Source organism: Rhincodon typus, chromosome 19, assembly GCF_021869965.1.
Source record: "Rhincodon typus isolate 14 chromosome 19, sRhiTyp1.1, whole genome shotgun sequence".
Classification (NCBI taxonomy): Eukaryota; Metazoa; Chordata; class Chondrichthyes; order Orectolobiformes; family Rhincodontidae; genus Rhincodon; species Rhincodon typus.
The window spans coordinates 53,867,912-53,880,190 of NC_063350.1; the positions used below are offsets into that span (position 1 = coordinate 53,867,912).

The window sequence follows — 12,279 nt, forward strand, 5'->3', positions numbered from 1 at the left end:
CATTATCAATCCATTTGGAAATGCCTCCAAGGAAAATTCCACATTCCAAAGCACTTCCACCTTGACAGCGTGGATTTGGAAAGAGCATTCATTTGAAAAAAACCTTTGTGATTAAAAATCAGTCCAGCATTGGAACCCCTGCCTGAACCCCAATTTCAAAATATTGCCCCCTAAACTCCAACATTACAAGCTTTTCACTGCCCACATTATCACACTACTGACCTCTGCCGGTGAGAAGGCTCTTTTACCAAACTAGACATTAATGTTGGCCATGAGCTTGAATGCAGTGGGAATTTGATCTGGTGCGTACCACCATCACTTACAGACACCCTTATGCAACCATTAGATAAAAAAGCCTTTCACTTGAATAGTATGGGTCAAATTCAGAGGCAGATCCTCAGTGCTAGAAGTCAGCATCTATTCTATTTTGTGGTAATTTTTACGGCGGAGGTTTGTGCTCTATGTCCTGTCTTTTCCTTTGAACAGATTTTAGGCCCGAAACATCAGCCTTCCTGCTCCTATGATGCTGCTTGGCCTGCTGTGTTCATCCAGCTCTACACCTTGTTATCTCAGATTCTCCAGCATCTGCAGTTCCTACTATCTCTGATACTATCATAAGGGACTAATCTGGCAACATCACACAGCAATATCAGGCTGGGACTGCTGTGTGTAGTAGAGCTGACACATTTGCAGAGGAAGGGAATGAGCTCCTTAGATGTAAGGTGAAACATATTTTTGTGACAGAGTGGAGCAGTGCATTCCAACATTAGGGTTGGGACCCCAAGTGAAATCAAAAGCTCTGAGGCAGCTATGGCATAGCAACTAAGTAATAGCAATTGTGCTCCCATCCTAACAAGCTCCTATTCTCATAGCCCCTACCTGACTTCTGCAGTTCTCACTGACAGGAGTTGGAACAAGACCCAACGTAGGATCACAAAGGGAAAAAATGGGAAGCACTGGGTTAAAGAGAGCATTACCATCATTGCCTGTGTCTGCTTTGGGAGTAGACAGGATAAAATTACAAAGCATAGAAGGTTCAATGAATAGGCACAAGCCTGTACAAACTCTGATGGTGGGGTGGAGTGCAATAGCTGCCTGCAGCACCAACCAGCAAACCTGAACCAGCTTGACAAGCCAAGAAAATGGCCTCATCCCATTCCATGCATTCTTTGAGACACCAGAAGTATCTTAGATGTAGCAACCCTAAGGGTGGATTCCAAACATAAATTAAAGTGATGACATATTTACAGATTACTCATCACTAACATATCATTACATTTAATACCTTCAGCTTTGGGTTGCACAGCAACAGAATAACAAATGCATTGGACATATACTTCAAAATGCTTCTTATTGAGTACTTATGGCTTTTCTTTTGTTTATTCTCTCTGTTGAGAAGAGGTTGGAGTTTGGAATGCTGTCCTTTATGGTGTGCTTGAGAGTAGCCTTTTTGTCTGAATCAGAATGCTATGCTCCTTTCCACAGACTTGAGTCTCTAATCTCGATTGACACTGTTGTGTGGCACTGTCAGGAATGCCTCCATGGAAACTGCTTTCTAAGATGGGTGCTAAAGATCCCATCATATTAAAATAACTCCACAGAGGCCGGTATCCTGTCATCGTCAACCTTTATTTACACGTGGACAGTCCTTGTTACTGATTCAGCTCTCTCTGAGCCAGGTCTCAGAGTGAACAGGATGCCTGACACTTTTGCTCTTATCTGTCAGTCAGGGCTCCCTGATTGGATCAGACTAACAGCCCCAATCAGGGAACTCATATTCTTTTCTTTTCAGAAACTTCATTTCTGAAGAAGGGTCTAGGCCCGAAACGTCAGCCTTCCTGCTCCTCTGATGCTGCTTGGCCTGCTGTGTTCATCCAGCTCTACACCTTGTTATCTCTTCCATGAGATCCTCCTGGCTGACCTCATTACAATTACGACAGTATTACTTAAGAATGAGCAGGAGAGTCCTGATTAATATTTAAGTTTCAACCAATATTCCTAAAACAGACTGTCTGGTCATTTATTCCATAGCTGATTGTGGGAGCCTGTGTGTAAATTGGCTGTCATGTTTCCTACATCATGACAGCAACTACATTGCAAAAGAGATGTTACTAGCTGTGCTTTGGGATATCCAAAGGTCGTAAAAGGCATTTACAATTGAGTTTCCTTCCGTGTCGCTGAGGTTATTTTGATTTTATGAAGGAATGACATGTTGGTTCACATGTGTCAGAGGTTTGAATCCATCATTTCAGCTTGTGTCAAGCAATGGCAGTTGGGTTTAGCTGAGTGCAAAAGGATCCAATGATTCAAAGAACCTTCAAAATACACTCTAATAATGGTGATCAGTTGGTGATAATAGATTGTACCATTCTACATTTTGGAGTAGGGCTGTTAGCTCCATTTGAAATAACCAGCCAAGCTTCAATCTATGCTATATTACAGTGGTCATTGTTTCATAATCAGCTCATAATAATATCTAACTTTCTGATGAGACACCAGATGACCCACATAGTCCTTTGAGGTGGGTATAAAAGATCCTGCAGCATTATTTGAAGAAGATGTGTGTCCTTCTCTCAGTGTCCCAATCCTGGCCAATATTTAGCCTCCAACCAGCATGATGAAAAGAGATAAGCTAATCCTTTAGCTCATTGCTATGCGTCGGGAGCTTGCGCTTCACAAATTGGCAGCCACACAACCGTAAACAACTTCACAAAGCATTCCAATGGCTGTATGGTGCTTTACAACCTGCTGAAGTCATTAAAGGCTTGATATAAGTATATATCATACAACAGTACAGCACAGAAAACAGGCCCTTCGGCCCACCATATCTGTGACAACCACGACTCCATTCTAAACTGCCCCATCTGCCTGCACATGGTCAATATCCCTCTGTTCCCTGCCTGTTCTTGTGTCTGTCTAAATGCCACTTAATCATTGCTATAGCATCTGCTTCTACCACCTCCCCTGGCAGCACGTTCTAGGCACCTACTAACCTTTGTGTAAAAACCTTTGCTCACACATCTCCTTTAAACTTTATCCCTGTCACCTTAAACCTAAACCCCCCAGTTTTGACATTTCCACCCTGGGGAAAAGACTCAGACCAGGGGTGGGGTTGATAACTTGACTCCAATCCTATTTAAAATTCCTTTGCCCATGTGCCTCATTCATACTTCAATGTGCCACTCGATCATGTCTTCAATTCATTGAATAATGCATCTGCATAAGAAGCTCTAATCATAAGATTAAAGAATGAAACAGCACAGGAGACCAATCAGCTTATTCTGCCTGCCCAGCTCTATGAAAGATAGTCATTTAGTTCCACTCTCATGCTCATTCGCCAGAGGCCCAAAACAATTTCCCTCCAAGTACTTACCAAATTCCCTGAAAGTTAGCATTAAATCTGCTTCCACTACTTTCAGACAACACATTCCAGATCACAATAACTCACTGTGTCAAAAAGAATTCTCCTCATTTTTTCCCAGATCTTTGCCAATCACCTTAAATAACCTTACACTGGGTCAAAAGAATCAGAGTGAATGATTCTAACTATTGACATGATAAACATAATGGCATCAGTGCTGAAAACAGCATCAAAAATATTGCTTTAGAATTTGAGTCGAGGAAAAGGGCCAGTTCATTCTGTGTACATGCACTCGATTGTAATCAACAGTCCCGGCCAACATGAATCTCATCACTTAGCTCGTTGAAGGTTACGGGATGGCGGAGGTTTGGATTGTATTATCATTCCTCTGGCTTTTGTTCAATGTGGAAAGAACACATACTGAGGCAAATGATCAATCTGCATTCCAGTGTGAAGTCGGGGGTGTTGGAGTCCACAAATTGCTGAAACCCTCTGAGGGTCGCAGTAACCCTTCTGAAGTAGAATCAAAAATGTGAGCTTTGTATTTTAATTAGATCCAGAATTGAGGGATTAGGGGACACCATTTCTTTCTCTTTCAATTGCAGATATAAGTTGCATCTTTAAGATAATTGGCAAAAGAACCAGCAGGGAGATGTGGAGAGTTGCTTTTATATGATGAGTTGTTCTGATCTGGAATGCACTGCCTGGAAGGCTGGTGGATCAGATTTAATAGTAATTGTCAAAAGGGAATTTGGTTTAGGTTTGAAAAGAAAACATAGAAAAGCTATGGGAAAAGAGATGAGGAGTGGGATTAATTGGTTTTTTTCTTTAATGAGCCACAGGCATGATGAGCGAAATAGCCTCTTCTGTGCTGTATGGCCCCTTTAATATTCAGGCTAGTGATGTATTGTGTAGTGATAGGTAACGGGACTACATACTTGTGCATGTAGAGTTTCAGCTGTAGGCTGCCATTATTGAGATCACGCTGAGATTTGTCCTCCATGAACCTTTGACCATGCAGTGTTAGTTAACAGACCTAGGGTGCAAAAGGCCTTGAGCTGGGTCACTGTTAGTATAATGTGAGTTAATATACTCTTTAGAATAATGGGATTTATGTAAATGATGACAATCTAACTGATAATGATTCTGACATCAGTTAAGTAATAAAACATCAGATGAAAAGAATGAAGTCTTAGACATTAGAGAGCTATATTTACTAACCTGCAATATACAAAAGTAAGCAAATAAGTTTTACTGTACATAACAGCCTTACTTAGAGATAAGGAGCCATCGTCCCCGGAGACAGTTCATTCACAGTCATCGACAGCCTAAGATACTCTAGAGCACAAGATAAAAGACTTCTTGACTTAGACGCGCTATGCTGCAGATAAGGGTGGTAATCTACCAGGGAGGGTAGGGAGACTGCCTGTTCTGACATTAACCTTTGTGTACAAGGATTTTGTGTACTACGTAAGAATTCATTTCAAACCAAGACGAAGAGAAATTATAAAACTCACATTGAAGACGCTTAAATTCTATTTTCTATGTGTTGTTCTGGGGTCTAAATAAAATTCCTGTCAGGCAGTATTACTCCTGAAATGAAAGGAAATAAATATGAAGATGGAGGGATCTGCCTCTATAAATGGGTACAGTGGATCAAAGGTGCCAGCTTGTAGTAGGCAATGTGCCTCTCTCTAGCACTTTACACAAGTGCTCGGGGGAACTGATTGCTTAGTCTTGGCTCTGTCTTTTCACTGAAATTCCTTCCCTCTGTTTTACTGCTGGCTCCAAGCTGAATGATTGCTGTATGAATGCAGAAATGTTGATGAGTGGAGTGGTGCCTGGGAGCTGAGCTCTCCTAGGATCCATTCTGTCAGAACAGGTGCAGTTGGAAACAGCGGTGCCAGATTGCCTACCTCCTGTCCATCCAACAAACACCACGGGTGTGGTCTTTGATCAGGGGCTTTTAAAGGCTCCCTGGGGCCAGGCTGGAGGCGAGAAGGAGCTGCAGGTGAGCCGAGAGAAACTCTGCCAGATTCCTGTCACCAATTCTTTAGCACCCTCAACCACGGATGTTCAGGAATGAACTCCAGTGATTACATTGTGAATTTTCTTTTTAAATTTTTCATTCACAAGATATGGGAGTCGCTGGTTGGGTCAATACTAATTGCCCATCCCAAACTACCCATGAGAAAATGGTAGTAAATTGCCTTCTTAACAACTGCAGCCCATGGGGTGTAGGTACACATAGAGTTCCTGTTAGGAAGGAAGTTCCAGGGTTTTTGCTCATTGACAGTGAAGGAACCACGATATATTTCTAAATCAGAATGGAGAGTGGCTTTGAGGGAAATTTTCAAATGGTGGTTTTCCCATGTATTTGCTGCCTTTGTCTTTCTAAGTGGTAGAGGTCACAGGTTTGTCCTTGGAGCCTTGGTGAGATACTTCAGTCCATCTTGTAGATGGTACATATTGCTGTCACTGTGAGCCAGGAATTCTTAATTCCACTTTCCTGCCTTTTCTCTTACAGATTAAAAATATACTGAAAGTGAATTATTCACTGTAGGATTTCTAAACTCTAGCCTGGATTTGTACTCACAGTACCTATATGACTTGTCCAGTTCTGTTTCTGGTAAATAGTTACCCCCAAGATGTTGATAATGGGCAATTCAGTGATAGTAATGCCACTGAATGTGAAGACATAATGGTTCAATGAAAAGTGCAAGTGAGCATGCCAGAAGCAGCTTCAAGGTCAGAAATCACACGACACCAGGTTATAGTCCAACAGGTTTGTTTTCAAATAAACCTGTTGGACTATAACCTGGTGTCATGTGATTTCTGACCTTGTCCACCCCAGTACCTCCACATCAGAAGCAGCTTCCGGCAACTATGTCGTCTCCCTGTGCACGTGTCTGTACACTTGTACACTTAATATGCATGTGCTGTATGACTGTCTGTTAGTTTGTTTGGGTTTGATACAACAGCGGAAAGGCTGCATTGCACAATGGCAATCAGGAAGTTAATATTAATCAGCAACTGATTACACATTTGCCATTAGCACATATTCTACTTAATCAGATCCTCCTGCAAATACAGCACTAGGATATGGAAACCAGACAGAGTGTCCTGTGGTTTGGAAAGTCCTCGCCCTATTTGATTTAGCAGAACCAGTTCAAGATGCCTTGCCAATGGAAATGACAAGAGAATAATTTGATTTGCCAAATGGATCTGTTTCTAACAGGCTCTCAGTAAACCATTAATCAGAATCTCTATTATCCAATGCACTGTCCTGTGTAAATACAAACCAGTGCTGGATTCCTAGGCAACTGGGCACACTTATTTAACATCATCGACAGCTGGTTCCTGAGTCACCCTACTACCATGGCAACTTGCAGACCCAACCTACAATGTTCCAGAACATTAAAATCATCTGGGACTCAAATTCTCCTCTTCACCAAGATGACATACTGGAATTAAAATATTAAAATGTTCTACTTGATTTCATTATGAAAACATTAGATTTTCTTATTTGCATCAATAATAAATTCAAAACACATGATATGCATGAATTTCACAAGTTATAGACACTATTATTCTGTTATATAATACTAATTATTTTTAAAAATGAAGTGCCATAAGACGGCAGGATAGTTAATGTTATACCTATATTTAAGAAACTAGTCCAGGGAATTAAAGACCAGTTAGTTTAACATCAGGAATAGAAAAAATAGTGGAATCCCTAGCAAACAGGAGATTAGAAAAACATCTAGAAGCCAACAATGTAATAATGACTGAATAGTCAATATCACCAACCTCTTTTTTTTTGAAAGTGTAACAAAGAAATGAGAGACAAGGATAAGGCAGTAGATGCAATATAACTAGATTTCCAAATGTTCTTCAATAAGGTACCATGTAACAGGCTAAAAAAAATCAAAGCATGTGGACTGTGACAACAAGTAGCTGAATGAACAGCCAGTTAGCCAAAAGATACAGAGCTAAACGTGAAGTCAAATGTAGGTTGTTCAGAATGACAGAAAATGGGACATTGGGTCACACAAAGATTACTGCTGGGCCCACAGCTTTTCGCAATTTATATTAACGATATAAATGATAATAAAAACAGTAAGCTACAAATGAATGTAGACAGGTCTTTCCTGATTTGATTGCAGAATCAGGTGGTGTCAGAAAGACTTTGGTATGTGACTATCTGAGACCTGGTGAGACCTGAGACAAAAATGCAGGAAAAACTATTTCTCCAGGTGAGGGAACTGAATTTCAGAGACAGGTTGTTAACATTCTAACTAATCTATTTAAGAACGAAAACAGGGAACTTTCTTTCATACAAATTGCAGTAGGAATCCAGTACTCTCTCCTGCAAGAAGGCTCCTGGTGCCAGAGGATCAAGGGATATTTTCAAAACAGAGCTGGATAGATTTGTTAATTAAAGTATCAAAGGACCATGGAACAGAGGTGCATAAATGGAGTTGAGATACAGATCAGCCATGATATAAATATGATCATAATCAACTTAGAAAGCTCACGTGTGCTGCTTCAGGATAAATTCTCTCAGCCATGTTGCAACTGGATAAGAGGAGAGAACATTGGATACAGGAAGAAACTGGTGAATGCGAGGAGAGACTGGTGAACATGAGGGGAGACGGGTGAACACAAGGAGAGAGTGGTGAACATGAGGAGACAGCAGTGGACGTTTGTGGAACTGACGCGAGTAGGTATGTAAAATATATAAGGACAGAACAGGGGCCAGCACTTCTGACATTCCTCTCGAGGGCAGGTCCTTCTTGGCTGATATTGCTCACTTGGCTGCAACAAGTGCTCAAGGTGGAGAAATGGCTTAACAGTTTTAACAGAATTGGGTCAGTGCTGGGATTGTGCCACTTGAGGTTGGGACCTCCAGTGAGGGTCGAGTCAAGCAGGTGTCTGACCTGCAAAACCAATGGGGTCTGTGAGAGCCACAGCTGCAGCCACTGGATTTCCTGTAGAGAGGTTTCCTGGCAGTTGTGGCCCCTTTTATTTTATTGAATTGAGTACTTCAGCAGAGGGTGTTGGAGCCACACCTGACACACACAAATATGATTGAGGCTGTTGGAGGTCAGTCATCTCAGCTCCAGGACATTTCTACAGGCGTGCCCTCGGCCCAACCATCTTCAGCTGCTTCATCAGTGACCTTCCCTCTGCCTTAAGGTCAGATGTAAGGATGTTCGCCAACGATTGCACAATGTTCAGCACCGTTTGCGACTCTTCAGGTACTGAAGAAGTTCATGTTCAAATGCAACAAGATCTGGACAATATCCAGGCTTGGGCTGACAAGTGGCAAGTAACATTCAGGTCACACAAGTACCAGGCTACGCCCTCTTCAACAAGAGACAATTTAACCAGTTTCCCTTGACATTCAATGGTGTTACCACCACTGAATGCCCCACTATCAACAACCTTAGGAGTTACCATTGACGAGAAATTTAACTGGACTTGCCACATCAATACAATGGTTACAAAAGCAGGTCAGAGGCTAGGAATACTGCATCATGTAACTCACCTTCAGAATCGCCACAGTCTGTCTACCATCTACAAGGCACAAGACAGGAGTGTGATGAAATACTCCCCACTTGCCTGGATGGGTGCAGCTCTAACAACACTCAAGATGCTTGACACAATCCAGGACAAAGCAGCCTGCCTGATTGGCACCATATTCACAAGCATCTGCTCCCTCCACACTGACGCTCAGTAGCAGTAGTGTGCAGCATCTAGAAGGTGCACTGCAGAAATTCACCAAAGATCCTGAGACAATGTAGTGATTGTAACGATAGCAGCAGTGTGTACCATCTACAAGATGCACTGCAAAAATTTACCAAAGATCCTCAGACTGTGTAGTGATTGTAACAAGGTCTGCCAGATGGACCTCATAGAACACGAGTTCCCTGATAGAGGCTGTTAATCTGGTCCAATCAGGGAGCCCTGGCTGACAGATATGAACAGGAGTGTCAGAGGTTCTTTTCACTCTAGGAGCTGGCTCAGAGGGAGCTGGATTAGTGTCAAGGACTCTTCACGTGTAAATAAAGGGTGACTTGGTGACGGGATACTGGCCTCTGTGGAGTTATTTCAGAAAGCAAACCCACAACTACTTCCATCTAGAGGGACAACAGCAACAGATACATGGGAACACCAACAACTATAAGTTCCCCTTCAAGCCATTTACCATCCTGATTTGGAAATGTATCATGGTTCCTTCACTGTCCCTGGGTTAAAATCCTGGAATTCCCTCTCTAAGGGCATTGTGGGTCAACCTACAGCATATGACTGCAGCAGTTCAAGAAGGCAACTCAACCACACCTTCTCAAGGGCAACTAGTTACTGGCAACAAATACTGCCAGCCAGCAAAGTCCATGTCCCATGAGTGATTCAAAAAAAGTGGAGGTAACACTGACTTTTTTGTCAGTGATGAGAGCCACTTCTGGTCATGGATTTGCCATTCTACGGGACTGGGCTGTTTTACTTATGTCAGCATCACAGACTCACATTCATGTGATGCCAATACTGGCTGAGAATGTGATAAAGACTAGATTATTTTTTTTAATAAGATTCACTGAAGGACAAATTTTAGTCAGGACACCAGGGAGGACTCAACAGCGCCATGGGATCTTTTACATCCATCTGAACAAGAAGATGTACAGTGTTAATGATAATGGTCAAAAAATCTATCGCTCGTCAAGGATTGATCAACTCCATTTACTCATGTATTTACAACAGTAAAATACATTGTAAGTTATAAGGCAGTTATAAAGTTATAACATTATAAGTTATATGATGTAATTTCTGCATGCACAGCTTGCAAACCAGCTACAGACTAACAACCAAGCATTGTAGATATTTTCTTAATCAATCTGCTCAAAGATATTATAACACACCTCTGGAGCAGGTGGGAACTTGAAGTTAGGCCTCCTAGTTCAGAGGTTAGGACACCACCAATGTGCTGGCAGAGACCTGTATTGTATATACACAGCACATGGAGTCCTTTAAGGTGAATGCTCTTAAAGACAAAGTACAAATACTGAGGATCCTCAGTTTCATGCCTCATTCAAAAGACAGTTCCACTGACAGCATTGCACTACATTGCCAGCCTTGGTTTAGATGTATTAGAGTCTTAAACCCACTGACTTTTGGTTCAGAGGCAAGAGTATTACGCACTGAGCCAAGAGGGGTGTGCCTGACTCAATTTGGCTGCCTCTGGGAAGGGGTCAGGCTGGTACAGTGGAGTCTGTACCCAGAAACAACACTGTGCCTTCTTTCCTTTTAAAGTGCGCAAATGGAGCGAAGATGTGGTCTAAAACTGCACTCAGCCACTTGCCCAGGGATCTGACTGAATCCAGAACAAAGGATTGCATTTCTCCCAGTCACACTGGAGACTGCAGCTGCACAGCAAGAGACTGCTTTTACCATCTGGACTGAAAGCTGTGACTACTTCTGATTCATTTCATGTTTCCGATGTCAACACAAGGGCTCAGTGAAAATACAGTGAATGAGGAGTTTTTTTTGGTTGGACTGCGTGATGGTGAAGTCCCAAGGAAATTTTTCCTCATATTTCATCTAAGTGAATAAGTTCCCTGGATTTTTATTGGTCAAACTGGCATGGCTAGCGATGCTGAAGGAGACTCCAAAAAAACTATCTAAAATGTCAGGGAACTGCCACAATCTGAACATTCCAAGCACATAATGTTCCCTGGAGGAGGTAGTATGAGCTCATACCATCAATTTGCAGTGCCTCAGTTTTCTTTCTGAAATTGCTCTCCATTTGTAATGTTTAAGCTTATTTGTATTTGTGATTTTTGTGAAAAATTTCTTTTCCTCTCACAAAATGCTTCGTCTTCCTGCATCAGCATCTGTTTGTACTGGATGTGGAAGTGGAAAAATGGATGGATGGGAATGTTTAATAATAGTGCAAGGCCAGAGGGGGTAGTGCGAGATAGTGGGAGGGAAACAGGGAGGTAGAAGGCTAAATAATTGGCCCAAAGGTTGAGGCTGAATTCCACCCTGAGCACTGAATGGAAAGGCTAGAAACTCCAGGTCCTAGGTAAATTTCCAGTTATCAAGGAAAAGCAAAATGAATATTTGCAGGAAACACTTCAACGGTGGAAAAGTGCATGAACTTTCTCTGAAAGATGTCAGAATGTCAACAGATTGTGCTAAATAAGGCTCGAAGCAGAGAAAGCGAATATTACTTTCTAGGAACAAATAGAACATCTAGGTATCAAAGATGATAGAATTCATCATTTCCTATTCACTCACTCAATGGAGCTGGCTTCATCCCAGTACAATCTCTTCCTTGGCAAGATAGATGTGTTTATCACATTAAAACTGCTGACAGATTCATGGATTGAGCGACAGCATGTTCTCCAAAGAACTCTATCACTGAGTTCCCACATTCTCTGCAGAATGACAATACTTCAACTGGTTGAAAGGAAACACCATGAATCCTCAGGCTACATTTCAAGTGGCTGTTTCAAACTGGTCATACAGTCTTACAGAACGGAAACAGACCCTTTGGTCCAACCAGGCCATGCCAAACATTATCACAATAAAGAGAGAGAGACTATCGCTCAGTGAGATGGTCACTCAGAGTGAAAGACTGTCACTCAGTGAGAGCAAAAGTCACTCAGTGAGAGAGACTAACTCAGTGAGAGTGACTGTCAATTAATGAGAGTGACAGTCACTCAATCAGAGTGATATTCACTCAATGAGAGAGACTGTCAGTCAGTCTGAGAGAGACTGTCTCTCAATGAAAGAGACTGCCATACAGTGAGAGAGACAATCACTCAGTGAGAGTGACGATCGCTCAGTGAGAGTGAATGTCGCGCAGTGAGAGTGAATGTCGCGCAGTGAGAGTGAATGTCGCGCAGTGAGAGTGA

The 12,279-nt window shown here is 42.1% G+C and overlaps 1 protein-coding gene across 1 annotated transcript in view; it reads left to right on the forward strand.

Moving 5' to 3' along the window:
• The first annotated feature begins 3,717 nt into the window (after positions 1-3,717).
• Positions 3,718-12,279, forward strand: part of LOC125485435 (bone morphogenetic protein 7-like) — a 21,138-nt gene continuing 12,576 nt past the window's right edge. The window contains exon 1 of the mRNA XM_048608189.1: positions 3,718-3,893. Coding sequence (XP_048464146.1) covers positions 3,718-3,893 — 176 coding nt within the window. The remainder of the gene's footprint in view (positions 3,894-12,279) is intronic.